The sequence below is a fragment of the Diabrotica virgifera genome, chromosome 8 (genome assembly GCF_917563875.1).
Source record: "Diabrotica virgifera virgifera chromosome 8, PGI_DIABVI_V3a".
Classification (NCBI taxonomy): domain Eukaryota; kingdom Metazoa; phylum Arthropoda; class Insecta; order Coleoptera; family Chrysomelidae; genus Diabrotica; species Diabrotica virgifera.
The window spans coordinates 22,565,430-22,588,730 of record NC_065450.1 but is presented as its reverse complement, the minus strand read 5'-3'; the positions used below and the strand labels follow the sequence as shown (position 1 = coordinate 22,588,730).

Here is a 23,301-nt window from a genome sequence, read left to right as displayed (position 1 = left end):
GCTACATTTATTAAAAAAAAATTAATAAACAAATTGTAAAAATCAATTTTTTCGGCTCGGCTAAATATTATTTTAGGTTTTTTGGATCATTGGAAACAAAAAAGGTCTTTTGTAGTTTTTCCATGAAATTAATCGTTTCCGAGTTATAAACAATTTAAAACTGAAAAAAATCAAATAAGACGATTTCCAAGGTTCAAAAACACAAATAAAAATTATTAGTTTTGAAACTGCGTAGTACCCAAATTTAAGTTCAAGCCTTATTTTATTAGATACTGATAAGTAATTTGAACTTGTTTTATATTAAAATATTTTTTCAAGTTGTTAATGCAGTCCGCTCGCCCGTCCTCTCATATGCGCTTTATTAACAAATTAAAAAGCGATGTTTTATAATAAAACGTGCCAAAACTTTTATGGCGGGCTCCTAGAAAAAGGGCTGAGCTTGAATTTAGGTACTTCGTAATTGCTAAAATTTTTATTTTTTATTTGTGTTTTTGAAACTTGAAAATCGTTATTATTCGATTTTTTTCAGTTTTAAATTGTTTATAACTCGGAAACGATTAATTTTATAGAAAAATGACAAAAGATATTTTTTGTTCCCAATGATCCAAAGAACCTAAAGTAATATTTACCTGAGCCGAAAAAATTGATTTTTATAACTTGTTTAAATTTTTTTTTTAAATAAATGTAGCAATAACTCCGAAATTATGGCATTTGGAAATAGGGAATATAACATGAAAAAAAAAGAATGTGTGTGTACTTTGTACGCACGTAAGAAGATATTCTTCTATTATATATTATATACTTAACAAGTTATTTGTATTTTATTTAAAAATTAAACTAACTTTCTTATCTACTACTTTCAAAAAAATTTTATTAAAACAACCAAAAATAAAAAAAAATATGAATCGCCCAGGATTCGAACCCGCGTCATTCCAATCTCGGAGCTAACGCCCTAGCAACTACACCAGCGAGGTCCTCCTAATTGACATGTAAGTTTCGGATATCATTACACAACACGGTGACAAATAGTGTAAATATTTTATTATTTTACTACAGAGAAACACAAATCCAAAAACACAAGAATTATAATAAATAATACATTTACTAAAAACACTAATATATTCTTTTAATGACTTATTTGCAGGGATACAGATACATAAACACCTATCTTGAAAGATTAGCAAGGAACTACATACTGTCTGTGTGCGCAGGCGCGCAGATTTATGTACAATTTTACCCTCAATCGAATCGCGCCTAAAGAAGAATATCTTCAATAATCAGTATTTCTTTAGGACTTTACAACGCAAAGAATATACAGGATGTTCCATTTGAAATAAGAAAGTTTAGGTTTCCAGAAAAACGGAAAATCTGACGACAATGTAATTGCCACTATAATATCGGCCGCCTCAGAAAACCCTTACTCACCAAAATCTATAAAAATCGTGCAAGCCGTTTCCGAGATAATTAAGTGTTTCCATACATAAAACTCACTCTGTATATTACCATACCAGATAATTCTTGCATAATTACATATATCCTATAATTTATTCTGTGAAGTGACTTAATCTCCGGCTTATGATCCATGTAAACACCTTATAAATTGAACACTTTATAACTCACACAGAGTAAGGATATGCCTCTATAGTTTTTGTAGGTGAGTTTGTCTCCCTTCTGGTGGATTGGGCATATATGCTTCTTTTCATGAGCATTTTTTAGTGCGTCACAAATGATAGAAAAAAAGGTAAGTCCGTGATAATATACATTTTAGTGACATGACATTTTAGTTAAATCTGACAGTTGTCACATTTTATTTGCAATTTGGCATAAAATCAAATCAATTGTGTTTATTGCATTTATAAAATGGTATTTTCTTTGATTTGTGTAGTCTTATAAATTGTACAGATTATATTCGTAGATATATTATGTAATTCGTAAATATTTTTTTTTTATTATAGCGCCATCTATTGACAACTAGAATAAATGTTATAAATGTCACCAACGAAATGTAATCACCGACGTGCGTTTTTTTCTGTCACATGCAATTTAATGCGTTAGAAAGAAATCGAAAAACTGTGACGCACTGAAAGATCCTCATGAGAAAAAGCATAATTGCTTTATTTCCAGTCTTCTGGAATTTCTTTTGTGTTCCACACATCTGTTAGTTATATTACATAGTTTATGGAATTTATCAGTGTGCCCTCCATAAGAAATTCAGCTGGTATGTAGTCAATCACTGGAGCTTTATTATTCTTCAGTACTGTAATGGCATCCATTATCTCCTGTCTTGTAGGTGGGTTTGTTAATTCATTATTCTGATTCTGATTTTCTGTTATCTCGATATCAGGTACTGCTTGGGCTGTTTGTACTTGCTCTGTTAGCAGACCAAAGTATTTTTTCAAACTTATTTTTATTGCTGCGTCGTCACTGATAATTTGTCATTCACTATTTTTAAAAAGATTAGTGCATGGTTTATATCCCTCTGAGTTTTTTCAGGAATTTATATGCGACTCTAGTGAAACCCTGATTGCAATCTCCTTCCATTATTAGTATTTCGTCCTTTTCATATCTCCTCTTCTTTCTTCTGCATATTTTGTCTGCCTTTCATTGTTCTTCAAATTTTTCACACCTGTCTCGTGTTCTTCTTTGAGTATACTGCATGTACAGTTCATTCCTTTTATCTATTCCTTTTTTTACATTCTTCATCAAACCAAAGCTCTTTTCTTTGATGTTTTTAATTCCTGCCACCCTGTTAGCTGTTTCCCATGTTATCTTTAAATCATATTCCTTTCTTCTTGTATTGTTTCCTCTCTCTGTTCTAGGAGTTGTCTATTCAGTTCTTTTCTTCTTCTTCTTAAAGTTCCCTCTCCTATCGGAGGTTGGATATCATAATGGCTATGGTCACTTTGTTGGCTGCTGCTCTGAATAGTTGTAATGAACTACAGTTAAACCATTCTCTAAGGTTCCTCAGCCAGGAGATGCGTCTTCTTCCTATGCTTCTTCTTCCTTGGATCCTTCCTTGCATAATAATTCTCAGCAACTCATATTTCTCCTCTGGTAATGTGACCCAAATATTCCAGTTTTCTAGTTTTTATACTTTTCATAATTTCTAACTCCTTATTTAAACGTCGTAGCACTTCAACATTGGTAATCCTTTGAACCCACTGAATTTTCAATATTCTTCTGTAACACCACATTTCGAACGCTTCTATTCTTCTTATGTGTTGTCTCTTCAATGTTCAAGCTTCCATTCCGTATAGCAATATAGAAAATATATAGCATCTTAGAGCCCTCAATCTGAGAGGCAACTGAAGGTCTTTGTTTGTAAGCAGTGTCTTCGAACAGTGTCTTTTTATAAATGCTTGCCTTGCAGTTTCAATTCGGACTTTAATTTCTTTGCTTTGGTCATTTCTGTCATCAACCCAGGTTCCCAGATATTTGTATGTCTTAACTTTTTCTATTTGGGTTTGCTCTATCATTGACCTTTCATTTCCATGTTCTGTTTTTGAATCAATCATAAATTTAGTTTTTTTCTTGTTAATTTTTAGTCCGTATCGAATGCAATAATCGTTAATTCTATTTAGCAGTTGTTGTAGCGATTCCAGGGTGTCTGCCATTATAACAGTGTCATCAGCGAATCTTATGTTATTTACTACTCTTCCGTTTATAGAGATTCCATCACTTAGCTCCGCTATCGCTTCCTGAAAAATGGCTTCACTGTACAGGTTAAACAGTAGCGGCGACAGAACACAACCCTGTCTTACTCCTCTCTTTATATCAATATTCTCGGATTCTTGTTCTTCTATCTTTATATTGGCCTTTTGATTCCAATACAGATTGATGATAATTCGTAAATCTCGTCTGTCTATAGCTCTGTTTTTCAATAATTCTATTAGTTTTCAGGGTTGGCATAGAATTTCCCCATCTTATAAAACCCAGTGGGTTTTTTCGGGTTTTTTCAATTGATAAAACCCACTATTATTGGGTTTTGGGGTTTTTTCAAAAATAGCAAATTTTCAGTTGAATGAACGTCATATACATATATTTATTTCTGAATAAAAACAAAAACTAGCATAAATACCATGAAGTAAGTAGTAGGTGAATACAAAACGAGAGAAACTGAAACTAAACTAATAAAAAACTTATTTTAAACATGATATATAGAAAAATAAAAAAATAAACAAGTTTCTTGTTGAACAAAGCATCAGCAAAGCATATTAGTTATCAGGAAAATCAGAATCTGTATTTTTGTCACATTCCGTTTCAATTTTGTTAACGTCTGCCCAAGTGAAATCTAATTTTCTTCCACATCTACTGTTATTTGCCATAATTTCAGAATGATGTAATTTCACAACTCCAGAACGCCACGGCAAAACGCACTCATCAATGCATCGCACAGTTAAAATTGACAAAATTAAGAGGTTTGTGCTCTAAATAAATCCCCGAAGAAATATCGGTGATTGCCCATTATCCGGCTGTTGGCGTGGAGGCAAATGACGTAGTGCAGGTGCTGATGCACTGATGGCCAGTGATGCCAAATGTATTTATTTATGTCAAGTTGCTTTATTTTGTAAGCATATTTTGTTATTTTATTATTTTTGCAATAAAATTCATAATTTTTGTAAAACTTTTGATAGAGCAGAAACTATATATCAAATCTAAATAAAAAACTGAAAATCCCCAAAAAAACCCGAAAAAACCCTAAAAAACCCAAAAAAACCCGTCGGGTTGGGCTTTTAAAAAAACCCGGGTTTTTTCCAACCCTGTTAGTTTTTCATGTCGGACCTTGTCGAACGCTTTTTCGAAGTCGATGAAACAGGAATAAATATCCAGGTTCATATCTAAGCATCTTTGATAGAGGACATTAAACGCAAACAATGCGTCTCTTGTTCCAAGTCCTTTGCGGAAGCCAAATTGGGTATCATCCATATCATATTCTAGCTTTCTGTATGTTCCATGAATCACCTTTAGAAATATTTTGAGGGTATGGCTTATTAGTGATATTGTCCTATAGTCCGAACAATCTTTGGCGTATATTGTTTTTGGTATTGTTACAAAGGTGGACACCAACCATTTCTGAGGGATTTTTCAGGTTTTATATACTTCATTAAACAGATCCAGTAGTACCGGTAGAGTTTCATCGTCTAGACATTTCAGTAATTCCGCGGGTATTTCGTCTGGACCTACAGTTTTTCTGTTTTTTTCGTTTCGTATTGCTTGTTCGATTTCCTCCATTATGATCTCTGATCCCACCCAGTTCGCTGTCGATTTCTTCCGGTTCTTGTCTATTATCCTGAAACATATCTGTTATGTATGTCTTCCACTTTTTTCATTTCTCTTTGACTTCTATAATAATTTTTCCACTTAGGTCTTTAAGAAGGCCATCTTTCTTTTTTCGCTGTGTATTTGTGATTTCCTTTATTTTCTTGTGCATGTTAAAGCTATCATACTTTTTAGAATATTCTTCTATTTCACTACATTGATTTGCCAGCGAGGTGGATTTGGCCTCTTTTATTTTCTTTCCTATTAATCTCTGGATTTCCTTGTATTTGCCTTACTCCTGTCTTTAAGTTTCCTTCTTTCCTCCATTAGCTCTAGGATTTCTGAAGTCATCCATCTCTGTTTTTTTATTATTTTTGTGGGTAATATCTTCTTTCCTGCCTCTACTAACGTTTCTTGTATCACGTTTCCATTTGTCATTTACATGTTTTCAGTTCTTTTAGAAATCCCTTTTCTATTTCTGGATTTTTCAGGTTGTCAAAGTGTAATTTTTCTGTTTTTGTTTATTTGTGATTGATTCGAGCTGCTTACCGTGCCCCTCCTATTACTTATCTATTACATTTGGTTGCCGCTCTTCTGGCTATTTAAAAATAATCTGTTTGGTTAATTGTTTGACCATTTGGTGAGAGCCTTGTGGATGTCTCTTTTAGGGAAAAAGTTTGAGCTTATGATGATTCCCTTGCTAGCAGCGAAGTCTATTAGTGATCTTCCATTTTCATTAGTTCTCTTAGCCCGACCGCACATCAAAGAAACATGAAACGTAAATTACGTTTCATGGAAATAAACCACTGCTAAACAAGTATACGTCCGGCCATTTATGAAACTCTCCGAAAATAAAAATGTGTCATGAGCATGAATCACACTCGTTTCATTGGTAGGCGGACTTTGAGATTTGTTTAGCAGTGTTTTAGTTTCATGAAACATGTTTTTCGTTTCATGTTTCATGTTTTTCGTTCCATGTTTCTTTGGTGTGCGGCTTGGCTTATGGAGGCTATTGTTCCCATATATTTTATTTCTTTTCCAATGTTAGCATTCAAGTCCTCGATTATTATCTTTATGTCATTTTTTGGTGACTGATTGTATGAGGTGTCTAGATGTTGATTAAACATTTCTTTTTCTTTTCTATGTTCTTTTCTTCAGTAGGCCAGTAAATGTTGATAATTGTGATATTAAAGAACTTTGATTTAATTCGTAATTTACACATTCTTTCAGAAAAAAGATATATAGCCCTGTCGGTTTAGACATTTTTTTCATAATCGCCCTGTATCGCTCTAATGCGGGGACCTATTGATACCAATTTGGGACACCCTATACATACCTAAACGTTCAAAATTGTATGACATTTTTATTTTCCGCTGTTACGAAGTGTTACTGTATTAAAATATCAATGTATCTTTTATTTCAGATATCAATAAAGATTTTCACGTACAGCAGATTGTATGGGCTAAGATGATGGGTCATCCTCACTGGCCTGCCGTTATAATAAAGGAGGAAGATATCAATGCTAAAAGACCTTCAAAAAAATCCAATAAAGTACATTACCCAGTACAATTTTTAGGTGAAAATACCAATGGGTGGATAGTGGACACCTATATTTGTCCATATGAAGAAAACAAACAAAAATACTGCAAAGGTTCAAAAAATCAATTATTTTCAAAAGCGATAAGCGCAGCCGACGAATATGTGCGAAAACAAAAAGGGGATCCTGAATATCAGGTTCCAATAAAGCTGTCAAAAAAACGGAAGAAAGAAGAGTCACCTGCAGTTACAAAAAAAGCAAGGAAACAAGATAATGGTGAGTCTCCTGTAGTAGACAAAAAGAATGGAGATTCATCCTCGAAAAAATCAAAAAAAAGTCTCAATGGTCAGACTTCGGTAGTAGCTGAAAAGAGTGGAGAATCATCTGCAAAAAAATCAAAGAAAAATCTTAATGGTGTATCAAACAAGGTTGAAGAATCAAATAAAAATGATATGGACACAGAGATAAACGAAAATGGATTTGATTTTTTTGGTATTGCTGACATTGGTAAGTGATCCTATGTGTGTGTACTTCTTATTGTTCTTCAAATGTTATTCTTCTTTAGTTTAAGGGTGCGATCATGGCCACTGCAACTATCGAAGCAACTACTCTTAAAGAGTCCATTTGAGCTTCAACTATAACATTCTCTTAGGTTTTTCAGTAAAAAATATCTTCCCACGCCCCCTTCTATATGATTCTCTAAATTCCTCGTGATAATTTTTATGATTTTGGACTTCAGTGGCTTATCTTTTAAGTCTGTGCTGTAACTGCAGTCAGAACTTGTTGCCTTATATCTGACTGTGAGTAAGTTTGCCGCAGGGTAAGATAACCAGATCATCTACATAACCCAGGACATGATGCCTATCGTTGTTGAGTGTAGCTTTCAGCACATTCATGACCAGATTCCACAAGAGAGGGGATAAGATCCCTTGCAGAGACAGCATCTGGCTACTTGTGCTGACACTGTATTTCATAGTAACATTGCATAATATATCACACAACTTCTCAGGATAAATAGTGTATCCTGCAACTTATTTCTCTGCAAACGAATTGCTCTTGCTATTGCTTCATATATGTTGTCGAATGCTCTCTCTATATCAAGAAATGCACCCAACATCACCTCTTGATTTTCCAGAATGTACTCTACTCTCTGTACGAGATGGTGCAGTGACGTTTCCGTAGATAGCCCTCTATTCGATACGCTTACTGCCCCTGATATGTCTGACTTTCATCCAATATGCAATCTTTAATATGCCAACCGAGCAGTTTTTCTAGAGTCTTCGATTATTAAAGACATCGTACTAATCGGCTTCAGAGACTGAAAAAACTAACAAATTACATAAAGTTAAATGATGTTTGACTTTGAACTGCCTTGTTTATGATTTTTTTTTATATTACTGACAAACAACTCTCCTATACAGGGTGTTAGTAAATAAGTATGAAAAACTTTAAGTGGTAATTCTACATGAAAAAATAATTACAGTCTGTTCTATAAACATACAGGTCCAGCGATATTTAAACGGATCATAGCCAACACATGTATTTCGGCTCTAGGCGGTTGGCCAACAAAATATTTTCAAATAATTATTATATTATACAAGTACAATACCTCAGTCGCCTGCTGGATTCTGAACTAAGCTACGTAAATGCAAAAGCCCGCCTACATTTACCATTTCATTCTGTTTTAAATCAACCGAACGAGTCTAGAGGTGGGCGAATTTACGATAGTGATATTTTATTCATTGTGATTTTTGTCTGTAACTGAATCAGTCATTGTGAAAACAATTCATGTTACAATGTGTAAACTTTTAAGGAAACGTAAAAATATTTTCATTAATAGTTGGATATTCCGAGATAATACAATATTTTATACAGTGAGCACGTAAAGGTTGGAATAAATTTTTTTCTCGAGAATGGACGATTTTGGTAAAAAATCCCAAAACAGGTCAATTTTTATTTTCAAATTGCGACTTTTTGACATAGGTATCATACTAGTGACGTCACCCATCTGTACGTGATGACGTCATCTATAATTTTTTTAAATGAGAATAGGGATCGTGTGATAGCTTATTTGCAAGGTAATTCAATTCTCTATTCAGTAATATAAACATTAACTAATTATTTATACAGGGTGTCCAAAAAAAAATTTTTTTTAATTAAATTTATTGACAAAAAAAAGAATTTGTGTAATATATTTAACTTAAAATACATTTTCCTGCTGTCAGAAAAAACAGGAAATAATGTTTATTTGACAAATAAATATTGTTTTTTGCATAAACTCAATATTAAAGCCGCCACCCACCTTCCTCTTAACAGTTTGAACATTTGATTTAAGCAAAAAGGAATGATTATTTTCCAAATAAACATTTTTTCTGTTTTCTGAGAACAGTAAAATGTATTTTGAACTAAATAAATTACATTCATCCTTCTTTTTATGTCAATAAATTTAATTCAAAACAATTTCTTTTGGACACCCTATATAAATAATTATGTAAATGTTTATATTACTGCATAGAGAATTAAATTACCTTTCAAATGAGCTATCACACGACCCCTATTTCCATTTAAAAAAATAATCGATGACGTCATCACGCCCAGATGGGTAACGTCACTAGTATGATATATATATATATATATATATATATATATATATATATATATATATATATATATATATATATATATATATATATTGTTATATTTCTATTTGATATGAAAATTAAATTTTGATAATTATAAACAAAATTCAATTTAATATAAAATATTTTCAATTTTCTCAACCACGGGCATATAAATTTAAAACAACCTGTATACAACAAATTGTTATATGTAATTTTAAGAAGTGATTAGAATAAGCGTACGAAACTCGGAACAATGTGCTTAGAATAAACAAAGTGAATGACGCGTACCATTATCGTTTCTTCGCGGAAGGTCGATCATTAGCCTATGCTAAATAAAACTCAGTGAAATAGATGATAGTTCATTATCGTTTTTCGCGGAAGGTTTCGATCATTAGCCTATGCTAAATAAGACTCATTTGAAAGAGAGAATAGGTCATTAAAATTTGTATATAGTAGAAAGTATTTTAGAATGGGAATTAAATATTTTCTTTTGAAATCCATTAAGCATATTTAGAAAGATTAAAAATTGGTTTTGAGGAATACTGCGAATGAGAGTTGGTGGTGGAAGATTGATTTGTGAATCTGGAAGGGATATTTAGAAAGTAGGTGAATGAATGACAAAGTGAGGGCAGAATGTTTTGAGCTGTCGAGAAGTGAAGTCGAGTAGTAGACGGTAGTGTACGGAGAGTGAGAAAGCCGGTGTAGTTCCGTGAGTGTGGAGTATCTATCGTGGAACGAGAAGTAGGCCAGGTCGAGAGTAAAAGAACCTCCTTGAGCCAAGAGTGTCCCGGTAGCTGATAGCAGTTTCGAGAAAGGTAGAACACAGCATCACGACAGACGCAGGAACGAAAGCTATTCGAGCTAGTTTTTCAAAGGAGAACATTACTGGAAGCCAGGACGAGGTTTGATCGCAGCCAAGGATAGCAGGAAACGGGTCTTGTGTGAGGACATTTTCAGTTCACCAGGAAAAGGTCAGTCTCATTTGTTTGGACATGAATGTATGGGTTTTTCGTATTAAATTCCACATAAAAAATTGAATAACATAAGCAATAATATCAGAAAAGCTTCATCAAACTTAAATAGAGTTGTTCCTAATAACTCCTAATAGTTAAATGTTAATAAAAACTTTCAATTGAAAACCAAAAGGAAATAAGATTCCCATTTGTAAATGTTATGTTTAAGAATAATAAGAAATAGCAAATATTAAGCATTGATTGCCTTTTAAATAAAATAAAAAATATTTTAATTATAATTGTAACCCATATGTGTATTTTTTTTTACTCTTTTCTTTTCTATCCCGATTAGGAACCATTAAGAAATATTTAGAAGCCACGGAAGTAAGTAATTAATTTATAATTCGCCCTGAGATTGAAAACATATTGATATGTGATCTGGTTAATTAATTAGATTAGTATTAATACATTGATTAAATTAAGTGACATATAAGAATATTATCTCATATCAATAATCAAGATCACAACAACTGTCGTCCAACGTGGAAAGCATTGTAAAGTATTTCTAGTGGCAAATTTGAAGGATAGAAAGAGTAAAGCCGGTATTTGAAAATTTATATGCCTGTGGTAAAAAGTGAGATACTTACATTTGACAACATAAAATTTTAGATCTCTTTAGGTACAAATTTTACATAACTGATTTAATATTTTATTTTTACGATATTTACATTTGATATATTTATTGACAATTTATAATATTTGGGTGAGAAAAAGTCGTCTTGATAACATACTAGTAAAATTTCATATTTGGCGGGGATAGTACTTTTTGAAAACAAATGTCTGTGACAAGAAGCCAAAGCAAAGACAACAAAAAACAAAAAGAACAGTCAGACCAAGAAGAGATTTTAGACACGACAATCATGGCATCAGAACAGCAAGAATTATCAGGAATAGATAAACTATTACAACTGATGCAACTCCAGTCACAAAAACTGGATGACAATCAACGAAAAGTGGATCGAAAAATGGATGAAACACAACAAAAATTGGATCAAAAAATGGATGAAACACAACAAAAAGTGGATCAAAAAATGGATGAAACACAACAAAAATTGGATCAAAAAATGGATGAAACACAACAAAAAATGAAACAAGCAATAGAAGAGAACAACAAGAAAATGGAGGAACGCATAGGAAAGTATGAAAAGGAAGTAAAAGGATGTTTGACAATGATCAAGAACGATATGGGACAACAAGAGACAGAGATTAAAGAAATCAAAAGCAAAATAAAGGAAATAACGAATTGCCAGAAAAAGGAAATAGAAAATTTGGAAAATAAGTTGGAAAATGCTATTCAAGTAGACAGAGAAGAAGTGGAAAAAAGAATCACAGAAATAGAAAAACAAGTCACCGAAAACCGGACGCAACAAAATGTAGGAGAAAGAAGAGAAATGGTTATACATAGCACAGATGACGTGAAAATAAGGTTTGGCGGGGATGTAAGAAGATTACACCCAGTGCCGTTCATAAATAGCCTGAAAAAGAAAATACAACACATCGGAAATTTCGAAACAGCAAAAGAAACTATCAGAAACCATCTCAAATATGAAGCAAGCCTATGGTTCGATAGTAAACATATTCGGCAATTGGCAACAATTTGAACAAAAATTTTTGAATTATTTCTGGGGAAAAGTCCAACAATTGGAAATTAACAAGGAATTGCAAAATGGGAAATACAATGATAGGATGGGTGTATCAGAAAGGACATATGCTTTGCAAATTTACAATAATGCAAAACATTTACAATATAATTACTCATCGGAACAATTAGTCGAACTGATTGCAAGACATTTCGAGTAGACGCTGGAAGACCATATCACATTGCAAAATTACAAAGACATAGATAGTTTATGCCAATTCCTACAAATAAGAGAATCACGTCTAAGAGAAAGAAAACCAAGAAGGTCGCGAGAAGATTACAGGCCCCGAGAAACACAAGATTACAGAGATAGAAATCAAAATAGGAGGGACTATACAAGACGAGATTTTAATCCCAGAAGGGAAAACGAAAATAGAGACAACGGAAGAGGAAATTATGAACAAAGAAATAGGCAATGGAATGAGGACAGAAATCGAGAATACCAGAATAGAAACACCACACGCTCAAATCAAGAAAACAGAAATAATGGTAGACAAAATGAACAGGGATATCGAGAAAACCGAAACAGATCCGACAGACCAAGAGAAAATAGAAGAGAAGTAAATAATACCCAGACAGATGAATATGACGGAGAGAGACATTATGACGAAAATATAAACAACGATGAGCAACCGGCGTCTTTTCACGACGGCGCTCACTAAAAACCAAAAATCAAACAGGAATCTTTTGTCACCCCAAGGAGTTTATTAAATTGGCAGGAAACAACAAAAAGAAAAATGGAGTTAATTTAAAATTTGTGGATGGATTTATCAACGAGAAACCAATTAAAATTATGATAGACACTGGATCTGAAATAACATTGGTCAACAGAAAACTAATAGAAGAAGTTAACTTAACAAATTTAATTTATAAAATACCTAGGGTAAATTTAGTGGGCGCAAACAAACGGACATTGGCAACTATAAATGAAGGCATACGAGTAATGGTACGACTGGGCAAGAATATGTATGCACTACAATGTGTAATAATGCCAAACATGTCACATGACATGATAGTAGGAGTGGACGAATTGGCAGAAAAACATGTAGTGATAGATTTTAAAAATAATACGATGAAACTAACAGAAGAAAAAGAAAAAGAACAGGACAAGGAACATGAGAAACAAAATACGGACGAATCAGGTAAAGAACAAACAGTGGAAATGAATTTGGCAGCGAAGCAAGGACAAAGAAGAAAAAGGAGAAAAGGACAGAAAAAGATAAAAGAAAATGAAACCTGTGGCTCCTCAAAAGAAGAGTTGAGCCCAGAAGAAGAAAATTTGAGAGTATCAGAAACAAAGGAAACCTGGGATTCCTCAAAAGAAGAGACGGGCTCAGGAGAAGAAGAAATAAAGCTAAAAAATGAAAGTGAAAAGAATATGATTGAAACAGTGGTATTTGAAGAGGAGGTATATGCAAACGAGGATGCAGAATGCACGGTAAACATGTGTGAAGAATCTGAGAAAAAAGACAGAAAATTGATATGTGGAGAAGGGAAAGAAAAAGAAATGCGGTTGATGTTAAGAAACTACGAAAATTTGATCAATGAGGAAAACAGAGTGGCTAAAAAGTACTAACATTCATTTGAGGTGAAAAACTTGGGAAATTTTCGATCAAAGACTTACCCGATTCCATACAAGTATCGACAAGAGGTGAAAGAAGAAATAAATAAAATGTTGGAAGATCAAATCATCGAAAGATGTGATTCACCGTATGTTAACCCGATTGTGATAGTAAAGAAAAGCAGTGGAGAATTGAGATTATGTTTAGATGCCAGGAATATCAACCAGCACACTGTATCACAATATGAATCACCTCTAAACATCGAGGCCATTTTTGGAAGAATCACCGGGTCACACATATTTTCGAAAATTGACTTAAAACACAGTTTTTGGTTGATACCGTTAGCTGAAAAGTGTAGAAACTACACCGCTTTTTCTATTGATGGTATTGTCTACCGGTTTAAGGTAGTGCCGTTTGGATTGCAGAGTGCTTGTGCTGCACTCGTCCGAGCTCTACATACCATTTTGAATCGCCACGAAGATTTCATAGTTCATTATATCGATGATTTATTAATTTTTTCACAAGATACTCAGAGTCATCTGAAACACATAGAAATAATTCTGGAAGAATTGGACACAGCGGGATTGAAATTAAACATTGAAAAATGTCAATTTTTTCAAAAAGAAGTCATTTATTTGGGTTTTCAATTGGACACCAAAACAGTAAGATTATCCGAAGACAGAGTCAAGCTCATAGATGAATACCCAAGACCAACGAATTTGAAAACATTGAGAGGTTTTCTTGGCACGATTAATTATTTTAAAAAACTGATTCCCGATTTGAGCCAAAAGGAAATCCCTCTGATAAAGTTGCTTAAAAAAGGAATAAAATGGAATTGGAAAGAAGAACAGGAGGAAGCTTTCGAAACATTAAAACGAGAATTCGCAAAAGGAACGAAAATATACCACCCCATTTACAATTTACCTTTTATACTCCGAACTGATGCGTCCATACAAAAATTTGCAGGAGTTCTGTCTCAAATACAAAACGACCAAGAAGTGCCGATATGTTTTATATCGCGAGTGACTAAAACACATGAGAGAAAATATAGTGTTACAGAATTGGAGTTTGCCAGTGTACTATATTGCGTAAACAAATTGAGGTTTTACTTATTGGGAGCAAAATTCACAATCGAAACAGACCATGCAGCTTTAGTACATATCATGAAGAATAGATTAGTAAATAATAGAATACATAGAGGCATTCTATTATTACAGGAGTATGATTTTGAGTTCCGATATATAAAAGGAAAAGACAACATAATAGCCGACGCTCTAACACGGGATGAGGACACGGGAAAAAAGGAAACAATTACTCTACAGGTGGGACTAAATAGATTAATACAAGAAGAAGGGGTATAAGACGTAGATTAAAGTAAGGAAATATACAGGGAGTTGGTTTTGCCTCGAGAAAATTTATTTAAAAATGCAGATAAATTTTATCGAATACAAGGCGGGGATTTGTTATATTTCTATTTGATATGAAAATTAAATTTTGATAATTATAAACAAAATTCAATTTAATATAAAATATTTTCAATTTTCTCAACCACGGGCATATAAATTTAAAACAACCTGTATACAACAAATTGTTATATGTAATTTTAAGAAGTGATTAGAATAAGCGTACGAAACTCGGAACAATGTGCTTAGAATAAACAAAGTGAATGACGCGTACCATTATCGTTTCTTCGCGGAAGGTCGATCATTAGCCTATGCTAAATAAAACTCAGTGAAATAGATGATAGTTCATTATCGTTTTTCGCGGAAGGTTTCGATCATTAGCCTATGCTAAATAAGACTCATTTGAAAGAGAGAATAGGTCATTAAAATTTGTATATAGTAGAAAGTATTTTAGAATGGGAATTAAATATTTTCTTTTGAAATCCATTAAGCATATTTAGAAAGATTAAAAATTGGTTTTGAGGAATACTGCGAATGAGAGTTGGTGGTGGAAGATTGATTTGTGAATCTGGAAGGGATATTTAGAAAGTAGGTGAATGAATGACAAAGTGAGGGCAGAATGTTTTGAGCTGTAGAGAAGTGAAGTCGAGTAGTAGACGGTAGTGTACGGAGAGTGAGAAAGCCGGTGTAGTTCCGTGAGTGTGGAGTATCTATCGTGGAACGAGAAGTAGGCCAGGTCGAGAGTAAAAGAACCTCCTTGAGCCAAGAGTGTCCCGGTAGCTGATAGCAGTTTCGAGAAAGGTAGAACCAATGAACTGTCAACACGGATGGAATGGCCCCATCCCATTCAAACAGTGAAGCGAGATTGCGGCCAACATACAAGTGAGAGGTCCTAGAGAGAGACAGAGCTTGTCAGGGAAAATTTGACTTCTTCATTGGTTGGATATTATCATAATGACCAGAGTTGCCAGATGTGATTTTATAAATCCCCACTTAGAAACTGAAATTCCCTCAAATTGAAGCTCAAACCCCTTAAATTTAAATTTTTGCCGCATTTTAATAAATTAGTAGTCAAATGTAGAGAACAGTAAACCAAAATTATACTACTTATCAACAGAAGGTCCTGGAAATAATTCATAGGTCCTATCGTCTTCGATTATATGAGAGTATAATTTTACAGTTCTACGTATATACGCAAATTTAATTTACCATGACCCCTTAAAATATCTCATAATTGTCCCTCCCCAACCATTTATACTTGAAAAATTCCTCTAGACGCTTTCAAATTACTCCAAAATTATGGAAAAATACCCCAAGCTGGCAACGCTGACTATCACTATAAATTTTTTGTTTACGAAAGTTGGCCATTATCTTCCCTCCTTCCCTGACTAGCGCTATTTCATCCTGGCGTCATTAAATTCACTTCTTGCCCATTCCATCGGTGTTGACAGTTCATTGGGTAGAACACAGCATCACGACAGACGCAGGAACGAAAGCTATTCGAGCTAGTTTTTCAAAGGAGAACATTACTGGAAGCCAGGACGAGGTTTGATCGCAGCCAAGGATAGCAGGAAACGGGTCTTGTGTGAGGACATTTTCAGTTCACCAGGAAAAGGTCAGTCTCATTTGTTTGGACATGAATGTATGGGTTTTTCGTATTAAATTCCACATAAAAAATTGAATAACATAAGCAATAATATCAGAAAAGCTTCATCAAACTTAAATAGAGTTGTTCCTAATAACTCCTAATAGTTAAATGTTAATAAAAACTTTCAATTGAAAACCAAAAGGAAATAAGATTCCCATTTGTAAATGTTATGTTTAAGAATAATAAGAAATAGCAAATATTAAGCATTGATTGCCTTTTAAATAAAATAAAAAATATTTTAATTATAATTGTAACCCATATGTGTATTTTTTTTTACTCTTTTCTTTTCTATCCCGATTAGGAACCATTAAGAAATATTTAGAAGCCACGGAAGTAAGTAATTAATTTATAATTCGCCCTGAGATTGAAAACATATTGATATGTGATCTGGTTAATTAATTAGATTAGTATTAATACATTGATTAAATTAAGTGACATATAAGAATATTATCTCATATCAATAATCAAGATCACATCAATATATATATATGACAAAAAGTCGTAATTTAAAAATAAAAATTGACCTCTTTCGGGATTTTTTTCCAAAATTGTCCATTCTCGAGAAAATTAATTTATTCCAACCTTTACGTGCTCTCTGTATAAGTATTATGGGTTATAAATGAATCTTTCTGAAAGGCAAAACAAGTTTAAATGTTTATGTATAATGTAATTGTAAATTTAACGGCGTTGAAAAGCGTCGTCATTTTACCCAAAATATGGTCTTAAGATTGTTTTCGCAATGACCGATTCAATTGTGATTTAACAGAGCAACGAAATATTCGTATATTAAACTCCTAATAAAAAGTGTTACCACTGTGAACCATCGTAAAATTCTACACGTGTTATTATTTTGTTTAGGTCACTATTACAAAATTGGGTTTGCTATTAGAACGCATACCATGCCATTAGTGATAAACAAAAATAGAAAAATTTAGTAGTTTATGGAACGTTTTTATATAAGTGGATGATAATTATGCATCATGCAATATTTGTAAGATAAAGCTGTCTTATCAAACTTAGAGAACTTAGAAAACAAAATTTTAATACATTATTGTTTCCTATAATGCACAAAATGTTAAAGGTGGTACAAAATGATGTGAAAATGAAACATTTTGGATGCTTTGCACACACAATAAATAAACTTTATTGTGAACGATGGCTTAAAGGATGAGGAAATCAGCCACAATTTAACTTAAAAAAATGATTTTATTGACGTTTCAACTTCTACCTCAGATATTGTTATCAAAAGTGATATAAGAAAATCATTAAAAATTTAACCAAAATAAAAAATACCATTAGCCACTTTAAAAAGAGTTCTACAAGCAACTGCTAAACTTTTAGATTTTGAAAAAATCCAGGAAACGGGTATCCTCTCAAATTACTGCAAGATGTTTCCACATGTTGTAATTCGACATTTTATATGTTGGAAAGATTTATTCAGCTAGAAGAAATTGTTAAGGCTATTATAAGCATAACAAATATGTACGTAAACACTAGTTCAACAATGTATGAGTATTTTATTAAACTGTCGATAAACTGTTTCAACTTTTCTTGGCAGAATAAGGTTTCGACTAATTCCTTTTAAGGATCCAACAAATGCGGAAATAACACAGAAAATAGAATCGCTCTTATTGCAGAAAAACTTGGAATGGAACAAAAAGATAAAGGATTTACGACTCAAATTTTATTAGAACATGAGAAAACATCTGCAGACCCGGATACCAAATAGTAACTAATAAGTATTTGTAGCAAATACTGGCATTTAAAGTTTACTTTGTATTTTGTTTTTAAGAGGGTAGGCGCAAAATTTCGGGACAATGCTATTTAAATGCATTTATTTCTTTCGAATCCTAAGAAAACTAGTAAGTATTTTTGAATAATTTAAAAGCAGAATAAAAAATTACATAATTACCGAGTGCTAAAAGTCCCTGAAAACTTCTATAATGTGTTCTATAACTTCTAATATAAGTTCCAGCGGTAAAAAGAAGAGAAAATTGAGTGTGATTTTTAATTTCAAATATCTCATTCAAATGACAGTTTTTTTATTCTAATGGACTTTCGGCCCTAGATAATAATGTAATCTTTCATTCCGCGTTTATATTTTTCAAAAATACTTATTATTTTCTTAAAATTCGAAAAAAATGAATGCATTGAGAAAGCATTGGCCCGAAATTTGGCGCCTATGCTCTTGTTAGATTTTCTAATAACAATTAAGACAATGAAAAAAACATGAAATTATTTATTAATGCAATATTATTTTCATTACAAAAACTCTTTTTGAATAAAATTGTTTCTCATTCTAACAGACCTAATTTTATAATCATGACCTAGACTCTAGACAAAATAATAACTATTTTGTTGCTCTGTTAAATCACAATCACAGAATTACGATGGGTTACGGTTACATGATTGCAAATACTTCTAGCCCACCTCTAGGTCAGAATCAGGTATAAGAATTATTATACGACCGGTTCCTATGGGTCCGCCTCGCGATCGCGCCAAGGAATAGAACCGAACCGACCGGCGACCTGACTACATGCAGAAGGCGATTGCAGAATTTGCAGATCGTTCTAGCTTTTTGTGCATACGCGGTACGAATAGATTATTTTATTTTTATAAGTTTATGGATACGTACCTATTTAAAACATATTTTTTCACCTAAAATATTGTCTGAAGCTATTTCTTTGTGGCGTTTATGTAATTTATTATTCTAAATACGAAATAAGCCACAATTTAACTTAAAAAATTATTTCGTTAACTTTTATTTCGAACGTCGTTGTCAAAATACAAAATATTAATAATTTAAACAAAAATGTTGTAGCTTAGTAAAAAAAATCTTCTAATAATTGCCGATATGAATGAGTTAGAATAAATTATATTATTAGAAGAATTTTTTTTTACTAAGCAACAACATTTTTGTTTAATTTATTAATACTGTGTATTTTGACAACGACGTCCGAAGTGGAGGTCGAAACGTTAACAAAATCATTTTTTAAGTTAAATTGTGGCTTATTTCCCATTTATAAAAATAAATTACACAAACGCCACAAAAAATAGCTTTAGAACAATATACATAATATTATGTATAATGCCAATCATCACTATCCGTAAATAGATACACATGAAATATTTAGCACTATAAATATTAAAATAAACATGTTAGGTTAAATTATATGTTTTAAATACATATCCAAAAACTAAAAATAATAACCCATTCGTACCGCGTATCTGCAATCGCCTTGTCTGTGCATGTAGGTAGTGGGTTCGGTTCGGTTCTATTCCTTGACGCGGTGCGGACCCTTAAGTCCGATTATGTACTTTCGGCTCATTCGGCTGGGCTCGCTATTTTAGGAAACTCCCAAAAAGAGAGATAGAAGTAGGAGGTTCTAGTTCAAAGATATTTTCTACATGCCAATGTTAATGTTGCTATGATTTCTGGTTTTAATGTCTGGAACTTTTATATTGGTCCACTATCTCAAATGCAGTTCAAACACTGTGTCTTAAAAAGCTATGTTCCATATTTCTTTAATTTATACTGTATGTCCGCAAATGCTTCGTTTCCGAGATACGGGGTGTTGAAATTTTTATTTCAAATTGCCAATTTATTTATTACTATAAGACCGGTTGAAATATGAAAATGAAATTTGGTGCATTTTAAGAGGTAGATATTTTGCATTTTTTGACACACAATTAAGAATTTTGTATTCATCATTGGCGCGTCTACGGGTAATAGTCTGAGTTTTTTAAAGAAAAAAAATAGTACGCCACTGAGATATTTCGAATTAAAAATTATTTTTGTATTCTACGTCTAATTTGTGATAAAAAACCTTTCACGTCTTTTTTTCATATGGTGCACCGTTTTTATGCAGAAAAATAAAACATCTTGACGCGTATTTTTCATTTTTTAATACATTATCAAGAACTATCCAATATAATATTACTAAACTAGAACAATAACAGAAAATATTACTAATAAAATTTTAACTAGGTGCAAAGCTACAAGAAATGTTCAAAATGATCTATGAATTAGAGGTAACAGAAGAATTTTATATTCACCATTGGCGCGCGTACGGGTAATGGTCTAAATTTTTTTAAGAAAAAACCTACGCCACTGAGATATGTCAAACTAAAAATTATTTTTGAATTCCTCGTTCAATTTCCGACAAAAAATCTTTCTTGCCTTTTTTTCATACGAGGCGCCGTTTTTGTACAAAAAAATAAAATATCTTAACGCTTACGAAGTATTCGTGGTAGTTTCCAATATGTATAGAAACTTAGTTCAAATATTTTGTTAACTTTAAGATGTTTTATTTTTTTGCATAAAAACGGCGCCGCATATGAAAAAAAGGCAAGAAAGATTTTTTGTCGTAAATTGAACGAGCAATTGAAAAATGATTTTTAATTTGACACATCTCAGTGGCGTACTATTTTTTCTTAAAAAAAATTCAAACCATTACCCGTACGTGCGCCAGTGATGAATATAAAATCATTCTGTCACCTCTAAAGCAGGTCATTTTTAACATTTGTTGTAGATCTGCACCTAGTTAAAATTTTATTAGTAATATTTTCTGTTATTGTTCTAGTTTAGTATTATTATATTGGCTAGTTCTTGATAATGTATTAAAAAATGAAAAATACGCGACAAGATGTTTTATTTTTCTGCAAAAAAACGGTGCACCATATGAAAAAAAGACAAGAAAGGTTTTTTACCACAAACTGGACATAGAATATAAAAATAATTTTTAATTCGAAATATCTCAGAGACATACTATTTTTTTCTTTAAAAAAATTCGGACCACTACCCCTAGGCCCCAATGATGAATACAAAATTCTTAATTGGATGTCAAAAAATGCACAATAACTACCTCTTAAAACACACGAAATTTCATTTTCATAGCTCAACCATTCTTAGAGCAATAAATAAATTAGAAAATAAAATCAATGGGAAAGGAAAATCCCAATAGTTGGCTGTATACCATAGTTTAAAAAAAACTTATACAGAAGTAAAAACTTCAAGTTGTATACTGGTATAAAAATTGTTTATTAAAACTTCATAAAATGTCGTGCAAAACGTTTTCGTTCTAATTCAGAACATCTTCAGTGCCTAGAATGAAGTATTTCCACGTTAGATTAAGGCAAAAGGTTAAAATTATGACTGTTAATAAGAAACACATGTGGAGAATACTTACATTCTGCTAAGAAATTGAAACTAACACACCGTTTAAAGTGGTAACTTCATGATGTAAACCATGTATCATGAAGTTACCACTTTAAATGGTGTGCTAGTTTCAATTATCTAGCAGAATGTAAGTATTCTCCACATGTTTTTCTTATTAACATTCACAATTTTAACCTTTTGCCTTAATCTAACGTGGAAATACTTCATTCTAGGCACTGAATTAGAACGAAAACGTTTTGCACGACATTTTATGAAGTTTTAATAAATAATTTTTATACCAGTATACAACTTGAAGTTTTTACTTCTGTATAATTTTTTTTTAATAAATTAGCATTTTGAAATAAAAATTTCAACACCCCGTATCTCTGAAACGAAGCATTTGCGGCCATACATTTATCGAGCAAAATGTCATTATTTTTTCATGTAGAATTATCCCTTAAAGTTTTTCATACTTATTTACTAACACCCTGTATAATATGTAACTTTTGACGTGAAGTAAAAACATAAAATTTAATTAAGAAATAAAACTTCTTAATAAAAATCGAAAATGATTACATTGATTATTCAGAGGGAACGTTTTCGGACTTATCAGTTCATCATCAGTGAACTCCGTGTCCTTGCAAAATAGCCAGAATGGTGGCTATTAAATAAGTGGAAATAATGCGACATAAAGTCAATGACAATGGATTGCCTCCAGGCACGTGTGAGTACTCTACTTTCACCTCACATATTTGGATGGAGCTTTTCGCTACTCCAAACAGTATGCGCCATATCCTAAAAAGTTACCTTATTTAATTTTAACAGTGAAAAAAATATTTTTTAAGTGTGTATAATGAGAGGTTTGCTATCTGGGAAGCATAATTGACGCTAGCGGTGGAATAGAAGAGGAAATTAATGGAAGGATAACTAAAGCCCATGTAAAGGATTTATATTAGCATCCAAAAAATAAGAGTATTTAATCGATTTAATTTTTAAAAGTCTTAGGTAAGTATTATACACATGCATTGTTTGGATTTCGTAAATGGGTGGCATTGATTTATGTAATCTAGGTCACATACTGAAAACAGCCAGTCAGAAATAATGCTGCTATTAGTAATTCACGGTCACGTTAAAGAATAGTCAATCATAACAAACAAATACGATTTATTGATAGATACGTAGAAAGATAGACAGAGATTATAAGCATTTCGTGTTTCAACCTCAACCCCATCACCGAGGGTGGCAACCCCGAACCACCATACCCAGAATGCGTTCTATTGCTGAAGAAAACATGAGAGTCCAATAAATTAACAGCCAAAACCAAAATCACGATATTTAATACAAATGTAAAGAGCATTTTGCTATATGCAGCAGAAACTTGGAAAATAGAGAAATAGATTATACAAAAGGTTCAAACATTTGTAAATAGATGCCTTAGACGAATATTGGCCAAATCGGAGA

General features: G+C 32.5%; 1 protein-coding gene across 2 annotated transcripts in view; it reads left to right on the top strand.

Annotated features, from left to right (window-relative positions):
- The window catches only part of LOC114333319 (cytokine-like nuclear factor N-PAC), a 105,442-nt gene that overhangs the window by 21,931 nt on the left and 60,210 nt on the right, over positions 1-23,301 (top strand). For both annotated transcript variants that reach the window (XM_028283177.2, XM_028283178.2), the window contains exon 3: positions 6,683-7,303. In XM_028283177.2, the coding sequence (XP_028138978.2) occupies positions 6,683-7,303 (621 nt within the window). The remainder of the gene's footprint in view (positions 1-6,682; positions 7,304-23,301) is intronic.